General features: G+C 30.2%; 1 protein-coding gene across 1 annotated transcript; it reads left to right on the forward strand.

Moving 5' to 3' along the window:
- The first annotated feature begins 337 nt into the window (after nt 1-337).
- Nucleotides 338-13,472, forward strand: LOC123302177 (DNA topoisomerase I, mitochondrial). The gene is made up of 8 exons (XM_044885010.1): nt 338-580; nt 895-1,137; nt 3,375-4,277; nt 5,102-5,424; nt 10,043-10,804; nt 11,015-11,197; nt 11,548-12,177; nt 13,082-13,472. The coding sequence occupies exons 1-8, from the start codon at nt 536-538 to the stop codon at nt 13,182-13,184; spliced, it is 3,192 nt and encodes a 1,063-aa protein (XP_044740945.1). The 5' UTR covers nt 338-535; the 3' UTR covers nt 13,185-13,472.
- Nucleotides 13,473-17,557: the final 4,085 nt, after the last annotated feature.

Below are 17,557 nucleotides of genomic sequence, written 5' to 3' on the forward strand. Positions count from 1 at the left end.
AAACATTTTAAAAAAACAAAAATATTAATTTGTAGGTTAAGATAAATAATAAAGATCCGAAAAAATTTTTTTGCATATTTAATAAAGGGATACAAAAAATACGCAATAATTAATTTAAGGTGAGTGACCTGAAAAAGGTTTGTAATTTTTTCATTTGAACCCTTCAAAAATAATTATTTAAAAAAAAAAAAAAAAAACAAAAACGTCCTAGGTGTGGTACGACTGATTATAAAAATGGAAAGTAAATAAAATAATAAATTTTAATTGGAATGATTTAAATAAATTATTGAATTTAAAAAAAAAGGACGATATCTCAATAATTCAGGTGTTAAATTAACAAAAAATAAAAATGTCGTATGTTTATTTGAAAAATTTTTTTTTCAATATGGTTGAATTAAATGATGCATGCGCAGTTAGCTAAAATCGACACTTTGTTTCTGGACGGCGTTGTTGCTTGGCTTGTATAGTTCTGCTTTTGTACTAAGAGTTCTCTCTTCAGTACAAAGCTGTGTTGATTTTTATTAAAATTGATATCATGGATAATCTAGAAACTACATCAAATAGCCAAGAAAATGAATTTGTAAGTACAAGAATATTGTTTAAAATTCATTTTATCACAATTTCATTACATCTATTTTACATAATCAATTATATTTATATGAATTTACTAGTGAACTTGTTCTCAACTTTTTATTAAAATTTTTCTAAGTCAGAAAATGGCGACAGAAACTAAGTCCCACGTTTCATGTATAAGGAGAATGTAATATTTTCAATATTATTAAAATACATGAAAAAATGAAAATTTTTATTTTTCTTTGCGTTTCATAACATTTTATGAGAATTATATAAAAAAAAATTTTTAATTTTTTTTTAATTAATTTTATTTTTTGTCAGAAAAAGCCATCAAATGGTCATTCGGAGGGTAGTGGACAGGTGAATGGCGTGAGCAATGGATACAGTGGTGATGGTAGCAGTAGCAAACATCATAAGAGCAGTAGTCATAAGGATAAACATCGTGACCGTGACCGGGATCGAGATCACAAAAAAGACCATAAATCATCTAGCCGGGATAAGGATAAGGACCGTGATCGTGACAAGGACAAGGACCGGGATAAGCATAGCTCATCTAAGGATAAGGTAAGATTTAAGTATATCTACCTTTATTTCAGTCCTTTTATGTATAACGAGTCTACGATTCTCATACTATCTAAGACAGATCATATCATTTTCTTTACGCCTCGATCGTAATCGAATTCGAGAAGTTCAACAAGATATAAATTCTAATTGGATAACTATATATTTACCGAAAACTCGATAAGATGTTAAAGAATAAAATTTATTTCGATATCTTGCTTATTTTTAAAGATATCGAAAGATTTTAATAGAAATGGAGGCATCTTTTAACTCTTTTTTTATTGAAAACACAATTATGGCAACCTGCATGTCTTTAAACCCTATATTTTTTATAGTTTTGGAGAAAATGGACATCAATTTTTTTGTTGTAATTTGCGCCCTTGCGGGTAATCAATTATATTTACGAAAAAATGTTTCAAACAAAAGTTTGCTTCTTTTTTTATAAGGAACATTTTTTATACAGTGTGTCCCCGGATAGAAGATGGATCTTATTGGACCAAGACCCAATTGAAATATTGGCCTATATTACTCATTTACGAACTCAAACTCGCTTTTTACGTCCTAAGAACGCTATAGTTTTAGCTTGACATCTCATCACGCTTTTTAGTTTGGCTGATTTCTAACACCCGGTATTTTAATCTTTGATATCTTAAAATTCTTAATGTTCGATAACATTTGTAACAAAATCAAAGAGTTATTGCAGATCATTCCATTTCTAAGCTAAAACTTGCAGATTATTCTATTTCTAAGCAAACTAGATTAAAGTAATTGAGACTTTCGTTAACAATTATTGATTAAAATAATCTGCAATCAATCTAAGATTGTTAAGAAAGTTAAATGATTTTTTAATAATTTTGGTAGCGATCAAAAAATTTTTCAACACTGTTTTTCAGTCTTGAAAGAATACTTTTGTCCAGAGACTCCAACTCAAAACCGCAAAACCTGGATACCCTTTTTAAGAATGAACGTCACAAACGCATGATGTAATGTTATGAAATACTTATAAGCAATTTTTCTAGTACCGGAGTTGTGTTAGGAGTGGGGCCTGATTTCTCGGTGAATACTCTGTGGCAATTGAAATTACATTATTTAATTATTATAAAACTAAATCACATTAAAATTAAAGCCACAATAAAATGGTTTGGAAACGTTGTTTTAATCATTATAATAATATCCGGCGTGGTCTTAACAACTGCAAAATTTTCTGACAAATGTAATTTTTATATTGCCAAAAGGATTTGAAAAAATCGACCTAAAATAGTTTCAATTAAAGAAAAATATTTTAGCTATTCTTTCTGGGTATATACTAGTAAACGAAGTAAACGGAACCTCTCTTTAGTGCCAGGCGAACATCTTCCCTGCCTAATTTCAATAAGAAAATATATATCCAAAATTCAGTCCTCAGTAAATGATTAATTGAAACTGAATCTATTCAGCAAATTGATCTCCTATTACCATCGAATCTAGATAGATCAAGTCTGGCTAACGCCATATCAAGTATGCTTAGAATTGAACTTATTTACTCAGATGTATTTGTGGCCTTTTTTTGAAAACAAAATTTGCCCAATGATGACAAAATAAATTCGCATAAAGTTGATTTTAAAATTGAAAGCAATTGTTCTTAAGTAATCGGAAAAAGGGTTACGCAATTGTGAACATTTTTTAAAATAGGTTACTTCATGTGCGGAGATTATGAGAGCTGAGGGCAAAATTTGAAAACGTAAAATGAATAATTTGTAAATGCTGCAAACATCTTAAAACAACTTCAGGTTCCTAGATGATATACCTAATTTTCCATTTCGTTCACTAGATGTCAGAAGTGCCATTTCTTATTACTTAGGAATTCTTATTTCCTATCTTAGGTGCTAATTAAAAGCATATATAGATTATACGAGGTCGTCTATAGACCGAGATATTTTTCCGTAACTTTTCATAAGAAGTTTAACAACATAAGACTTTGAATTTATTAAAATTTATTGTTTTCGTTTATATCTACATTAAAATTTTTTAATTAATAATTATTACGAAAACCCCTGTCTTCCCTTTTTTTGCCTTTATAACGTTCTATGAATTTTAGAGTTTTAAATTACCAATGACAATCGCTCTGACGTCTGGTAACGAAAATAGGAAGAATTATTTTGAAATGTAACTTATTTAACCACCAGAAACGTCTTTCTAATATGTTCAAATTCAATAAACATCGATTGAAATACATTTTATTTTCTTTTTAATTGTTATAGGATAAGTCAAAAGATCATAAATCATCTAGTCGTGACAAAGACAGAGACAGAGATCGTGACAAAGATAAACATTCGTCAGATAAACATCGTAGTAAAGATAAGGATCGACATCATGATGACAAAGATAAAAAATCATCGTCTTCATCATCAAAAGATAAAGATAAAGATCACAAAAGTAGTAGTCATAGTTCGTCACGTGACAAAGATAAAGAACATAAATCAAGTTCAAGTAGTCATGATAAGCATAAACATAGTTCGTCATCGTCAAAAGATAAAGATAGAGATAAGGATAAGGATCGTCATAGTTCATCAAAAGACAAAGATAAAGATCGTAAAAGCTCTTCATCGTCCAAACATCATTCATCATCATCATCTTCAAAAGACAAAGATCGACATCGTGATCGATCCGATAAAGATAGTAAACGTGATAAAGATAAAGAACGTGACAAAGATAAAGATCGTGACAGATCAAAACATGAAAATGGTGAGAAAAAACGTGACAAAGTCGAAGTTAAAGAGGAAAAATTCACTCAACCACAACTGCCTTTGGTCAGTGAAGAACTTGCCCCACAGCCACTTGCAGATGTCGATCCTTTGGACATTAAAAATGAGCCTGAATATTATAATTCACAGGATATGTCAGCTGCTAGTAGCTGTGATTATAGTTTTTCACAATTTAATAAATCAGAGCCGAATTTTAAGGAGTTTGGACAGAAAGATACAAGTCAAATGAATGGCGAAGATGATCGACGTAATGATTTTGATGATGAAGATATGGGAGATGAACGGGCTGATGGTGATAATGACGGGGATGCTGATTATACGGAGGAAGATAGCCAAGATTTACAAATTAAAGAAGAGCAACAGGATGAAGATGAAGGCAGTGATGACGATTTACCATTGGTATGTATTAACAAATTTTAGAGAGAAATAATTAAATTTGAAATTTACTATACACCCCCCCCCCCCTCTTCTAAAAATTCTTGTAGTGATCTAGATTTGTTTGAGGGTAAAAGATATTTCAATTTCACTAGGATATTCATTTAATTTAAATTTTGAACGAATAGCATGTTCTAAAGGTGCAATCGCCAAAATCGCATGTGCCGTGCGAGGGATCTTTCTAAAAAATTAGTTGTAAATAATTTACGAAAGAAATAAACGTAGTTTAGAATATCTAAAACTAGTCCATTTTTAAATTGCCCAATGATGACGAAACAAACTCGCATAAAGTGGATTTGAAGAGTGGAAACGATTGTTTATAAGTAATCGGTAAAAGGATTACGCAATTGTGGAAACTTTTTTAAATAGGTTACTTCATGTGCGGAGATTATGAGAGCTGAGGGCAAAATTTATTCACAAAACGTATTTAAAGTATAAGGATGAATTTTTGTTCAACTTCGAGTTGAGACATTGTTATTGAAATAAATACCACGACACTCGAAATAAAATTGTATATTAATAAATTCTATTTAAAAAATATACAACAGATTTACATTTCGCTAAATATCGATATTTCGATTGCAACGCAATCATCGTCAGTAGCTAAATTTATTCATATAACACATTTATTGAAAAAAGAAATTTTCAAATCTACTAAATAATTTGTTGTGAAATGTTTACAAAAAATTTGGTGTCTTGAGAAATTTATTTCTTCAAGTTTGCAACGTATTTTCTAATTTGTTTTTGCAGTATGCAACGTATTTCTAATTTTTTTTTTTGTTCTTTAGGCAGCTCGTGCTCCAACACCAACAAAACGTAAAGTCGAAGAAGATGATGACGATGACGAGGATGTACCATTGATGGCTAGAAAAAAAGTGAAAAAAGAAAAGAAAGAGAAGAAAGCTAAAAAACGTTCTGCTGATTCAGATTATGATGATGGCGGAGGAGATTACGATGATTATGAAGATGAAAAACCTAAAAAGAAAAAACAAAAGGTCAAGAAAGAAATTAAAAAGGAGATTAAAAAAGAAATTAAAAATGAACCAGCTGATAATACTAGCCCTAAGAAAAAGAAAAAGAAAGATGAACAAGAACCAGAAGTTTGGAAATGGTAAGTAATTTCATTTTTTCATTTGATATTGTTATACTTTCACTTAGAGTGTTTACACAAGTTTAGTCCCAAGTTTGTAACGTTTAAAAATATTGATGCTATGAACAAAATTTTGGTATAGGTGTTCATAAAATCACCTAATTAGTCCATTTTCGGTTGTCTGACTGTCTGTCTGTCTATCAACACGATAACTCAAAAACGAAAAAAGATATCAAGCTGAAATTTTTACAGCGTACTAAGGTTGTAAAAAGTGAGGTTGAATTCGAAAATGAGCAACATAGGTCAATTGGGTTTTTTGTAAACCGTTAGAGATAGAACAAAAGTTCAAATGTAAAAAATTTTCTTTATAAAAAACAAAACAACTTTTGTTTGAAACATTTTTTCGTAAACATCACTGTTTACTCGTGAGGGCGCTAATTAGGCGTAAATTGTATAGTATGTGTTATACGAGTATATCAGTTATGTATGTGTGACATGTATGTATTTGTAATGTGATAAAGAAATTAACACTGTCTATGCATGATATTTCAACAATTAACTCAGTCAATTGTTTGTTTTCACTTGTTACTTATTAATTTTTGAGAGACAACTTCTACATACCAAAAAAAGTCAGTTTGTATTGCAAATTGAACTATCAAGAATTATTCATTAGAGCATATTTCGCAAAATAAAATATCAAATAAATCAGGATGAATCCACAAAAGATATAATCGAAATTTTTATGTCGAAATATTAAAAATAATAATTAAGAAAATAGCTAAGCCAAAAACAGGCGTTTCTTTGGAGGTGTTTTACAAACGCCTAGAATATGACTTACTTCCTCAGATGTATTTGTAGCCCTTTTTTTTTAAACAAAATTGCCCAATGATGACCAATCAAACTCGCATAAAGTGGATTTTAAGAGTGTAAACGATTGTTGATAAGTAATCGGTAAAAGGATTACGCGATTGTGGATACTTTTTAAAATAGGTTACTTCATGTGCGGAGATTATGAGAGCTGAGGGCAAAATTTGAAAACGTATTATAGATAATTTCTAAATGCTTCAAAAAAACTTTAAAAACAATTCAAGCTGCAACTAATTTATAGGCTGAGCACACATAAGAATTTTACGAAACAGACAAGAAATTATTTTAATGTGTTCTCAGTCATTTAGAGATTTTAGAGATTTTTTATATCTCTAAATTCTTTCTGATTTTCACGTTTTTTTCTATTGAAATCTACCGGTATAAATGGAAAATTAATATATTTCCATATTGGGCTTATAATCTAGGGTTAAAGGGAATGAAGTTGCGGACTCGTTGGCACCAAGAGGAGTCGTCTCAAACTCTCAAAATATTATTTCTATAGCAATATGATTCCGTAATTTACCGAATCCAGGAATGGCTGTGAGAAGCTCATCTTGATTACTGGGACCTTGCGCAGGGTATGCGGCAGCCCAAACTATCGCCATTTGACTGTGCTCGTCTGAAAGTTACTAGAGCACACTTGTCAATGATTAGGTTGGAACTCTTGACAGGTCACTTGAAACTACCACCTTCATAATATGAGGACCTCCGATGATTCCACTTTTAGAGCCTGTATGAGAAACGATGAAATCTCCATACATGTTATTTGTACCTGCAGAAATCTGTTGGGCGTCAGGTTTGGAATGTTTGGGTCCGAAACCTTAGATTTAGCAATCCTGGGAGAAATCCCAGCGAAAAAGCTTTGGAATCTCTTCGTGTCGTCCTCGGCAGAAAGCTATAGCTTGATCTGCTTAAAGCATCTATCAAAGGACCTCTTAGTCTAGGTGCTAAGGACCCATTTGTGAGACCAGTCATGTTTTATTATTTTTATATTTTAACTAGCTGGGAACTACCCGCTTTGCTGGGCAACATCCCCACTTACACCCCTCCCTCCACATTTCCTTGCGTTGGATAACAGTTTTGTAATGTACACGTCATGCTCTTTTATTTGATACCCCACTTAGGTATATTTGTAAATATTCGATATTTCCTTCCCACTTTCTCGCTACACCTTTCTACCCTCCGAAGGTTAAAAAAATTTCTAAATGTAATTTAAAACATTCTGACCAAGTTTTGAACTATTAAAAGCCATAATTGAAAAATATGAATTTTTTATTCATGAACACCCCCGCAACCCCCCTTGTGGGTGGAATTTCGTAAAATCCGTTCTTAGCTGACCTCTACTTGGCAAAAGGAATATTCCTGCCAAATTTCAAGTCTCTAGGTCTTATAGTTCCAGAGATATCGTGATGAGTGACTATCTATATCTATAGAAAGTCTCCTATATATATATAAGACTAGCTGTTACCCGCCCGCTTTGCTGGGCAACATCCCCACTTGCACCCCTCCCTCCACATTTCCTTGCGTTGGATAACAGTTTTGTAATGTACACGTCATGCTCTTTTATTTGATATCCCACTTAAGTATATTTGTAAATATTCGATAATTCCTTCCCACTTTCTCGCTACACCTTTCTACCCTCCGAAGGTTAAAAAAATCTTCTAAATGTAATTTAAAACATTCTGACCAAGTTTTGAACTATTAAAAGCCATAATTGAAAAATATGAATTTTTTATTCATGAACACCCCCGCAACCCCCCTTGTGGGTGGAATTTCGTAAAATCCGTTCTTAGCTGACCTCTACTTGGCAAAAGGAATATTCCTGCCAAATTTCAAGTCTCTAGGTCTTATAGTTCCAGAGATATCGTGATGAGTGACTATCTATCTATATCTATAGAAAGTCTCCTATATATATAAGATAACTTATTAAATGAATTTTTAATTAGTATTAGATTAGTTACAATATCATTGTAACTAGAGCAGTCAGTGTATTTAATTTGCATTATTTATTAATAAAAAAAACTTTTAACAAAAAGAAAACCGACTTCAAAAGAAAAACTTTTCCAAAACAAATTAAAATGCACTAAAAAGTAAAAAATAACGATAATATAATGTAGTTAAAATTATTGTTCTCAAACAACTCTGACAGAACAGTTTGCTACATTAGTTTGTCTGACACCGACTCCAAAAATAACAATAATTTTAACTACATTATATTATCGTTATTTTTTACTTTTTAGTGCATTTTAATTTGTTTTGGAAAAGTTTTTCTTTTGAAGTCGGTTTTGTAAAGTTTTTTTATTTTGTGATTTTTAGTGAACCTGAAGTGCTCTAACTAATTTATCACTAAAAAAAAATCATCGAAATCGGCTGGTGTGGTATTGAGTTATTCGTTCTCTTGTCGTGCATACTTAATGTAAATTTAAGACTTTTATGATTTTCTCATGAATACCGTTATCAGAACTCGACCAAAATGAAATGGGACCACACGGGAAGCACTAGCTTTCAAATAGATAAAGAATTATCAAAATCGGTTCTCCCAGTCGAAAGTTCTGAGGTAACAAACATAAAAAAAAATACAGTCGAATTGAGAACCTCCTTCTTTTTTGTTTGAAGTCGGTTAAAAAGTGAAAGTTAATTGTTGCTTTCCAATATATAATATGTCAAATATCTGTCTTAAAAACCCGCGTTTATTTTAAAAAAAAAAAGTAGATCAATTTAAAACTAGGTGTCTCTACTCTCTTAATATATTTTTATCGACCATGTTTCACTAACTTGATTTTACCACTTAGCAGAGATAATTTTATTTTCTAAAAATTATGAACAAAATCTTCTCATGGAGTAAAATTAAATATTTGAATAATTTAGTATTTCAACAAAATAAAATTTTTAATAAAAATACATTTCAATATAATTTTAATTCATTATTGTTAGTATATGATTATAGGTTAGAATTTATTAAAAAATATCGTACAAAATTGAAAAGTCGTGGGTGAGAAAATTTGATATTTTTATTAATAGAAAACTATTTGTATGGTATAAATCTTATCAAAATTGGGTGTTTATGAATGATTCTCACTGCCATTACTTGAATAATACAACTTTCGAAAGTTTTATCGACATTTCATCAAAACCACAGTTGATAAAAAATCCATAAGAGCACGCCACTTTTTTAACTAACCCGCGTTTTTTTATTTTGACTCATAAAATATGGTAAAAATTTTAAAGAAAGGACAAAAGAAACTTCTGACGATATGATATAATCTTCGTTGGGACAATCTCGCTGGAAATAACTTCCAACACACAATCTAGCCGTTAAAAAAATGCAATTTAAAAAAAAATTTGTAAAACAATTTAGCAAAAATGCATTTATCTCAACAATGTCTAAATATTCCATGTTTATATTTCTAATATTTCTATCAGTTTAGAACATGGAATCTTATACGCATACATACGTGGACCATTATAATCTATAATGATTAATAGCTCGTTTTGTACTTAAACCAATAAAAAAATAATTGTAATAAATATGCCGAGTTTGATGGGGGACTGATCCGTAAAAAAACTGATACAAAATCAGATTTTTATAATACAAGTTGTTTTCAAGAGAAAAAAATAGTTGCTTGGCCTTAAAAAAAAATACGACGAAATGTATTTGCTTCCCCTTTAAAGCCTGAAGATACATTCTATGTGATTAACCAAACTTGAAATTTTGCGATAGCGTATATATCGACAGTATATGAAAGTTACAACTTATTAATTTTATTTTAAGGTGGGAGGAAGAAAAGAAAGATGATGGTACAAAATGGAAATTCTTAGAACATAAAGGTCCCGTATTTGCTCCACCCTATGAACGTATACCAGAAAATGTAAAATTCTATTACGATGGTAAAGAAATGCGGTTATCTCAGGACGCGGAAGAAGTTGCTGGATTTTATGCCAGAATGTTGGATCACGATTATACCAGCAAAGATGTATTCAACAATAATTTCTTCAAAGATTGGCGTAAATGTATGACAGAAAAAGAAAAAGCCAAGATTACCGACCTCAAAAAATGTAATTTCAAACCAATGCAAGCATACTTTTTGGATTTATCTGAAAAGAATCGCAATCGGACGAAGGAGGAAAAGGAACAACTAAAACAACAAAATGCTGAGCTTCTAGAAGAATATGGTTATTGTCTAATTGATGGACATCGCGAGAAAATTGGTAACTTTAAAATTGAACCACCCGGTCTATTTCGGGGTCGTGGGGAACATCCTAAAATGGGTATGTTAAAAAGACGTGTCATGCCTGAAGATGTGTCAATTAATTGTTCGAAAGATTCGAAATACCCAACACCACCGCCAGGACATAAATGGAAGGATGTACGTCATGATCCTACAGTTACATGGTTAGCCAGTTGGACTGAAAATGTACAAAATCAAGTGAAATATGTGATGTTAAATCCAAGTTCTAAATTAAAAGGTGAAAAAGATTGGCAGAAATATGAAACGGCTCGAAGATTGGCTAAATCTATTGATAAAATCAGAAAGTAAGTATTTCAACATTAAATATTTCAGTTTTTCAAGAAATCCAACAAGATTTCTTAGAAGTGTCAAATGATTATAAAATAAATTCTAAGATTGATTATAAAGAAATTTTAAGGAGAAATTTATTTTCAATAGCAGTAAAATTTTGAAGTAAATTTTAGATTTACTTTAAAGCAACAAAATTTTAATTTATTTTACGTTGATTTTTACAGAGAGTATCGGGAGGATTGGAAATCCAAAGAAATGAGGATACGACAACGTGCCGTTGCTCTATACTTCATCGATAAGTTAGCGTTGAGAGCTGGTAATGAAAAAGATGAAGATCAAGCTGATACAGTAGGTTGCTGTTCTCTGCGTGTCGAACATATTTCATTACATGAAAGAAGAGATGACAAGTAAGTTCAGATTTTGTTTTTGTTTTTTGTCTTAGCAAAACAATTTTTTTTCCTGTGTCAGATTAAAATGCCCAATGATGACAAAATAATTTCGCATAAAGTTGATTTTAGGAGTGGAAACGATTGTTTTCAAGTAATCGGAAAAAGGATTGCGCAATTGTTGAAACTTTTGAAATAGGTTACTTCATGTGCGGAGATTATGAGAGCTGAGGGCAAAATTTTTAATATTTAAATTAATTTTTTAAATATTTTTTTATTCCTCTAGTTGGCTAGAAAATCTAAAACTATCGGTGCATTTTTTCATCTTTTCTTCTTGGATTGTAATCCAAACTATTTTCTCCTTTTTTCAGAGAATATGTGGTTGTTTTTGATTTTCTCGGTAAAGATTCCATACGTTACTACAACGAAGTGCCAGTTGAAAAGCGTGTATTTAAAAATTTACAATTATTTATGGAAAATAAATCGCCGTCAGATGATTTATTTGATCGATTAAATACCGCAGTCATGAACAAACATTTAAACGAACTTATGGAAGGTTTAACAGCTAAAGTATTTCGTACATATAACGCTTCATGGACCCTACAACAACAATTAGACGAATTAACCGATCCAGATGCTTCAATACCAGAAAAAATTCTACAATATAATCGTGCTAATCGTGCTGTGGCTATTTTGTGTAACCATCAAAGGAGTGTACCCAAGGGACATAATAAATCTATGGAAAAATTAAAAGAAAAAATTGAACAGAAGAGAGAACAAATTGCTGATGGAGAGCAACAAGTTAAAGATGCTAAACGTGCTGCTAAGGGGGGTAGTGTTAAAGAACAAGTGAATTATGATAAAAAGAAGAAAATGTTAGAACGTTTAAAAGACCAATTGAAAAAATTAGAATTACAAGAAACAGATCGTGATGAGAATAAAACAATTGCTTTGGGTACGTCCAAATTGAATTATTTGGATCCAAGAATTTCTGTTGCCTGGTAAGTGTTTTAAATTTTGTTTTTATCGCTAAATATTTTTGTCCTCAAATAGTTTTACTATGTTGTAAAAAAAAAATTTCTCATTTCAACCTATCCCGTGGCCTTTTTATTTTGTGTTTGGAATGAAATTTCGTTCTTTTTCACATAAATTGATTGTTAGTCTAAAAGCTGAATGAAAACTTGTTTAATACTTCTACGATAGTTGAATACGAAGTGAAGCCCTGGCTGAAAAGTTGCGGAATTTGTCTAACCTATATTAAAATGTTCGTGTCCTCAAATTTAATATTGAAAAAAATTAAAAACCCAGTTTTTTTAGCGGTTTTGTCTTAATAAAAATTAATTAGCCATAAATAAAAAAAATATATTTTCCAAACATAAAAAATATATTTGAGGCACTAAAAAAAGACTTGTTTAAAAAATGTTATTAAAAATAACGCCCGATGATGACAAAATAATTACGCTTAAAGTGGGTTTTAAGAGTGGAAACGATTGTTTACAAGTAATCGGTAAAAGGATTACGCAATTGTGGAAACTTTTGAAATAGGTTACTTCATGTGCGGAGATTATGAGAGCTGAGGGCAAAAAATTCAATAATAATACGTTAATTAAGAGGGGGGGGGGGCGGTTCTTATTCAAATTATATGAGAGCTTAGATCATGTGAAATATTCTCCTGAAAAAAAAAGTTATTTGAAACTTTTTACTGAATTTTTGAAGACGCATTCAACACGATGTTGTTTTCGACAATAAAATTCTTTCTTGTCAAACTTCTCCTGTTTTATAATTCTGGCGATAATTGCTTATCGCAGACAATGTAATCCGAAGCTTATGCGTATGTAAAAGAGGCGCATCCATTATACCCAACCCTTAAATCTAACCTAATCTTGAATTTATTTTTACTTTCAGGTGCAAGAAACATGATGTACCAATAGAAAAAATTTATAACAAAACACAACGTGATAAATTTCGTTGGGCTATCGACATGGCTACCGAGGATTATGTGTTTTAATTTAATTTATATTTAATTTGTAAGAGTGAATTTAGAAATGACATGAAAAAGGACATGCGTAAAACAAAATAGCATACATATATATACATTACTTATATATATTTGTAATATTTAATATTCAAAAGTAATTTTTGTTTTCATTTTTTTTCTTTTTTTTTGGTGCAATTCTCACACACACACTGTTACACACTGTAATAATGTATGCACATGGTGTGCGCGTGCATGGTTTTTGTGCGTGTTTTCATGTGTTCTTTATTTGCAATCAAAAACATAATATTTTGAACATTCTTATTTAAGGAAAAATTCTCTTTATTTTAAGAGAATTTATAGTAATTATTATAATTTAAAAAAAACATTCGTTTAATTTAATTGTATATTTAATTATTATATATATTATGTATATAGAGGTGATTTTAAAATACAAATCGAAAAATTTTAAGAGGAAAAATCGATATTTGGACTGCTAAATATCTAGAAAAACATACTTAAAACATACTAATCGACAAAATGTAATCAATGGCTAGGTCTTGTTGACGCATTTCTATAAATTTAAAATATGAATCAACGGGCTGATAAAAAATTCCGTTATGATGGGACATAAAAAAGTTCCTTAAAAGGCAACAATAGCATATTTTTGAGCCAAATGGGTTACATTTTATGCGTCCATAGTACTGTGTATAACTCAACTCTCAACAGTAACCATAAATATTAATCCATACAATTTTTAGTATCTTTATTTCTTTTGTTAACCACGAAAAATTTAGTATAATTTGTTGTCGGATTTTATTACGTGGGTTAAATTATGCTACATTTAACTTATTCCGAGTTGGATAGCGCACATATTAAAATAAAAGTTTCAGAAAAAGCTCTTGTTGATAGCAAATTATCCTTTGAAATTCTGTATAACAATAACGAAAAAAAGCTTATGAATTTTGGTATGTATTTTAAAATTAACTCTATTCATAACTTTTTTAGAATAATTTAAACAAAACGGAAAATTACAATGGAAGACATAAGTTTTAAAACTGTTGAAGTTTTTTGTCCTTTTTTTATTTTATTTCTGTAGAATAGAGAATTTTTTAATTATAAATACAAAATTCTTTTCAATATGAAATCGATTTTTTTTCTCTTTTAGAGATTTTATTTTGAATATGGCCACTTTTTCTACTTAGAATTTTCTGAGAGCACTTTTCAATATTGAAAAAAATTGGCTCAAAGCTATGTTTTGAATTTGAATAATTGCACTAAATGATTTTTAAATTTCATTCAAAAGATATCAAAGTTAAAATATTTAATTTTTTTACCGACATTTTCTGAAAGAAACATTGACATAAACTTTATCGTGAATTTTAGTAAAACCGTTGATTGCAATTTTCATTTTTTAGATTTTCATCAAAATTGTGTTTGTAGTAATTAAGAGGGCGGGGAGTTAATTATTAAAAAATTTATTCGTTTAATTAATTTTTAAACGTACTTTTTTCTGCAATGGAAAACTACAAATTAAAAAATTTCTTTTCTGAGCCAACCTAGAATTTCTTGTTGTGGCCTCCATAGTTAACCAGTATACTTAGTTTTTCCTAAATACTAAAAATCAAATTCTTAACATGGGGCATAAACAGTCGATATATAGTTAATATTAAAACGCACACTACTAAATGTGGGAGGGGCTATGAATTTATATCACTCCTACCATAAAATAAAACATTTCATAAAGAAAATATTTTTTTACAGAAATATGGACAAGAAACATGGGCGTAACTAGATAATTATTTTCTAAAATGAGCAATTTAATAATGTTAATAAGTAAGCTCGGGACCACAATCGTCAAAGAACAGGTGTCGATTTTAACGGATATTATTAAAATGAAATTAATGCCTGTCAATTTTGACTCACGCTTGTGTGTATCCTTGGCCTAATAGTAATTCAGTACATTCTAGTCACTGAGAAAATAATGTTGATACTGCTTCTAAATTTCGGCGCTAAAAGAACCAGCATCATTTTCTCCGTGGGCAGGGAATATTAATAGTTCATAGCGCCAATTATAAGGACCCACCTTCCATTTTGGGGTGTGTTACGAAATTTGGGTCATGTTTCTATTGGATCCTAATTTTAAAATTAAGATCAGTTTTTTGGGGTTAGTGTGGGTTTCCCGTTTATCCAAAAAAAAAAAATATTGATTAAAAAGTATTTGCGAACAAATGAAAAATGCAAAAATTATAAGAGAGTAATAATAATAATAATAAAACATCATAAGAGAGGTACCGGAAATGGGCCCCTTGCACCACCTATACCAAGGGGTCCTCTGTACTCTCCTTGAGACCAACCTGTCATCCGAAAGCGAGACATCTCCGGTTAAGAGGATCCGGGTAATGATCCATTTTTTAGAAAATCTTACGTTGTCAAAACTTGTTTTGATTTATGTTTTTCACATTTTTGGAGATATTTATAATTTTTTTGGAGATATATGAGATCACCTACGAGAACCTAACACGATCTTAAAACGCAGAGTAGATTTCAATCAAATAGTTGAAATCGCTATCGGACTATTATGAGATTTAAGACTTAAAACACCTAAACAGAGAGGTTATATGTATACGGTAGTTACGTCCATGCATAAATGAGATAGTGAACAACTAAATACCGTAAATTTTAGAAAATCAATTATAATTAAGTATTATTATGTAGTTAATTATCATAATTAATTAAAAAGGAACTCATGTAAATAATATTTTTAAAAACATTTTTGTAATTAGTATCACTGTCTTTTTTTCTTCAGTTTTAAAAATTTTATATCAATTCAAACAATTTTTATTTTAATATGGGTGTTTAAGTATTTAGCAATTTCTTTCTAATTTTCATTACGGGATCATCCCAAATTTTGTGCATTTAGTTCAAAGAGTATCTCTAATATGCGTGTATTTTTATGTATTTATTTATATAATTGCAATTTTGTACAATAAAAGTTTGTTCCTCACTGTAGAGCTTTGAGGAAGTCACTAAAGTTGACGAAGCGTGGGCGAAAAATAAAATAAGATCTTTTTTAACTACACGCAGGAGATTCTTCGAACTATCCATTTATAATTATGTTTAACTTAAGACCTTAATTTGAACAATATAACTAAATTTTGTACATATTTTTCAAAGGATAATCCCCGTAATTTATATGATGATCCCTTATTTCAAAGGACAAAATCAGATCTCTCATTACTTTGCCATTGTATTATGAGCAAAAATTTTCAGTGTTGAAAATATTGTGTCTAAATACAAGTTTCCTTTATTAAAATTTGTAGGACCGCAGCATAATTAAACGGGAACGAAACAAAAGTAATTAGAAAAACTATAGAAATAATCTTATAGAATTCGAAAAATTTGTATGCTTTTTTCATAGAAATATTTCTAAATTGAGTAAATGTATTTCGATGATCTAGTTTCTATAACTTTGGAAATGTGAGTAAAGCTCAAAATCAGTCTAATGATTGAGAAATTTCGGAACTAAATATCGAATCGAAAAAAAATTGGATCCTTTTAGGTATACATTAATGTTGAAGTTAGAAAATACGCAAAAATGATTTTTTTTAAATTGTACCCCGCCGAGAAAAGGATCTCCCACCGAGCTGCGGTACCGCTTAATTTTATTTATTCTAATTTGTACTTTGATAATAATACATCACTGAAATATATCGAAATAGTTTTGTTTAAATGTAAGCCATTTTAAATTTGGTTTTGTGTACACAGTTTTTTTAACTTGTATGCCAAGAAGACATTTTTATATGTGTTGGAATGATTTTAAATGTAATTCATTTGATTCATTGAAATGAATCGTTCTATTGATTCTATCTTTATAAGACGAATCAATTCCTAAATCAACACTGTCTTATTTTATCCAAAACTTTAAATGCAGTAAATGATCGTGGTTGAATGATTAAGCGATTTCGGCGAGAACTCCTCCAAAGATGTGCCACCATAAATTATCGATATATACGGTGTTAGCTTTTATAAAGATCGTTGTCGTCTGAAGATAATTAGATACGTCCTTGCAAACTTGTACAAATTAATATGAGAATAGGCTTTTCTTTTCATTAACTGTTTTTACACTACAAATTACGTTTTTTCTTGTTACATATTTTCTTTTGGGCAAGGAAGAAAAGTACGTGTACAAAAAGATTGATGGTAGTACGCTTACCAAGTTTGCATGAGCGTGTGTAGTCACTTTAAATCGCAAATTTTATCTACTATGATCAATGATTTCAATTTATCGACAAAAATTCACTGCATAAAAAAGATCATCCCGAGAATGTTTTTATACTGACGCTTAATTCTTGTTTTGGTTCAAATTCGATTACTTGAGAAGATTTTAAAATTTAGTAGCTTTT

The sequence above is a fragment of the Chrysoperla carnea genome, chromosome 1, assembly GCF_905475395.1.
Source record: "Chrysoperla carnea chromosome 1, inChrCarn1.1, whole genome shotgun sequence".
Classification (NCBI taxonomy): domain Eukaryota; kingdom Metazoa; phylum Arthropoda; class Insecta; order Neuroptera; family Chrysopidae; genus Chrysoperla; species Chrysoperla carnea.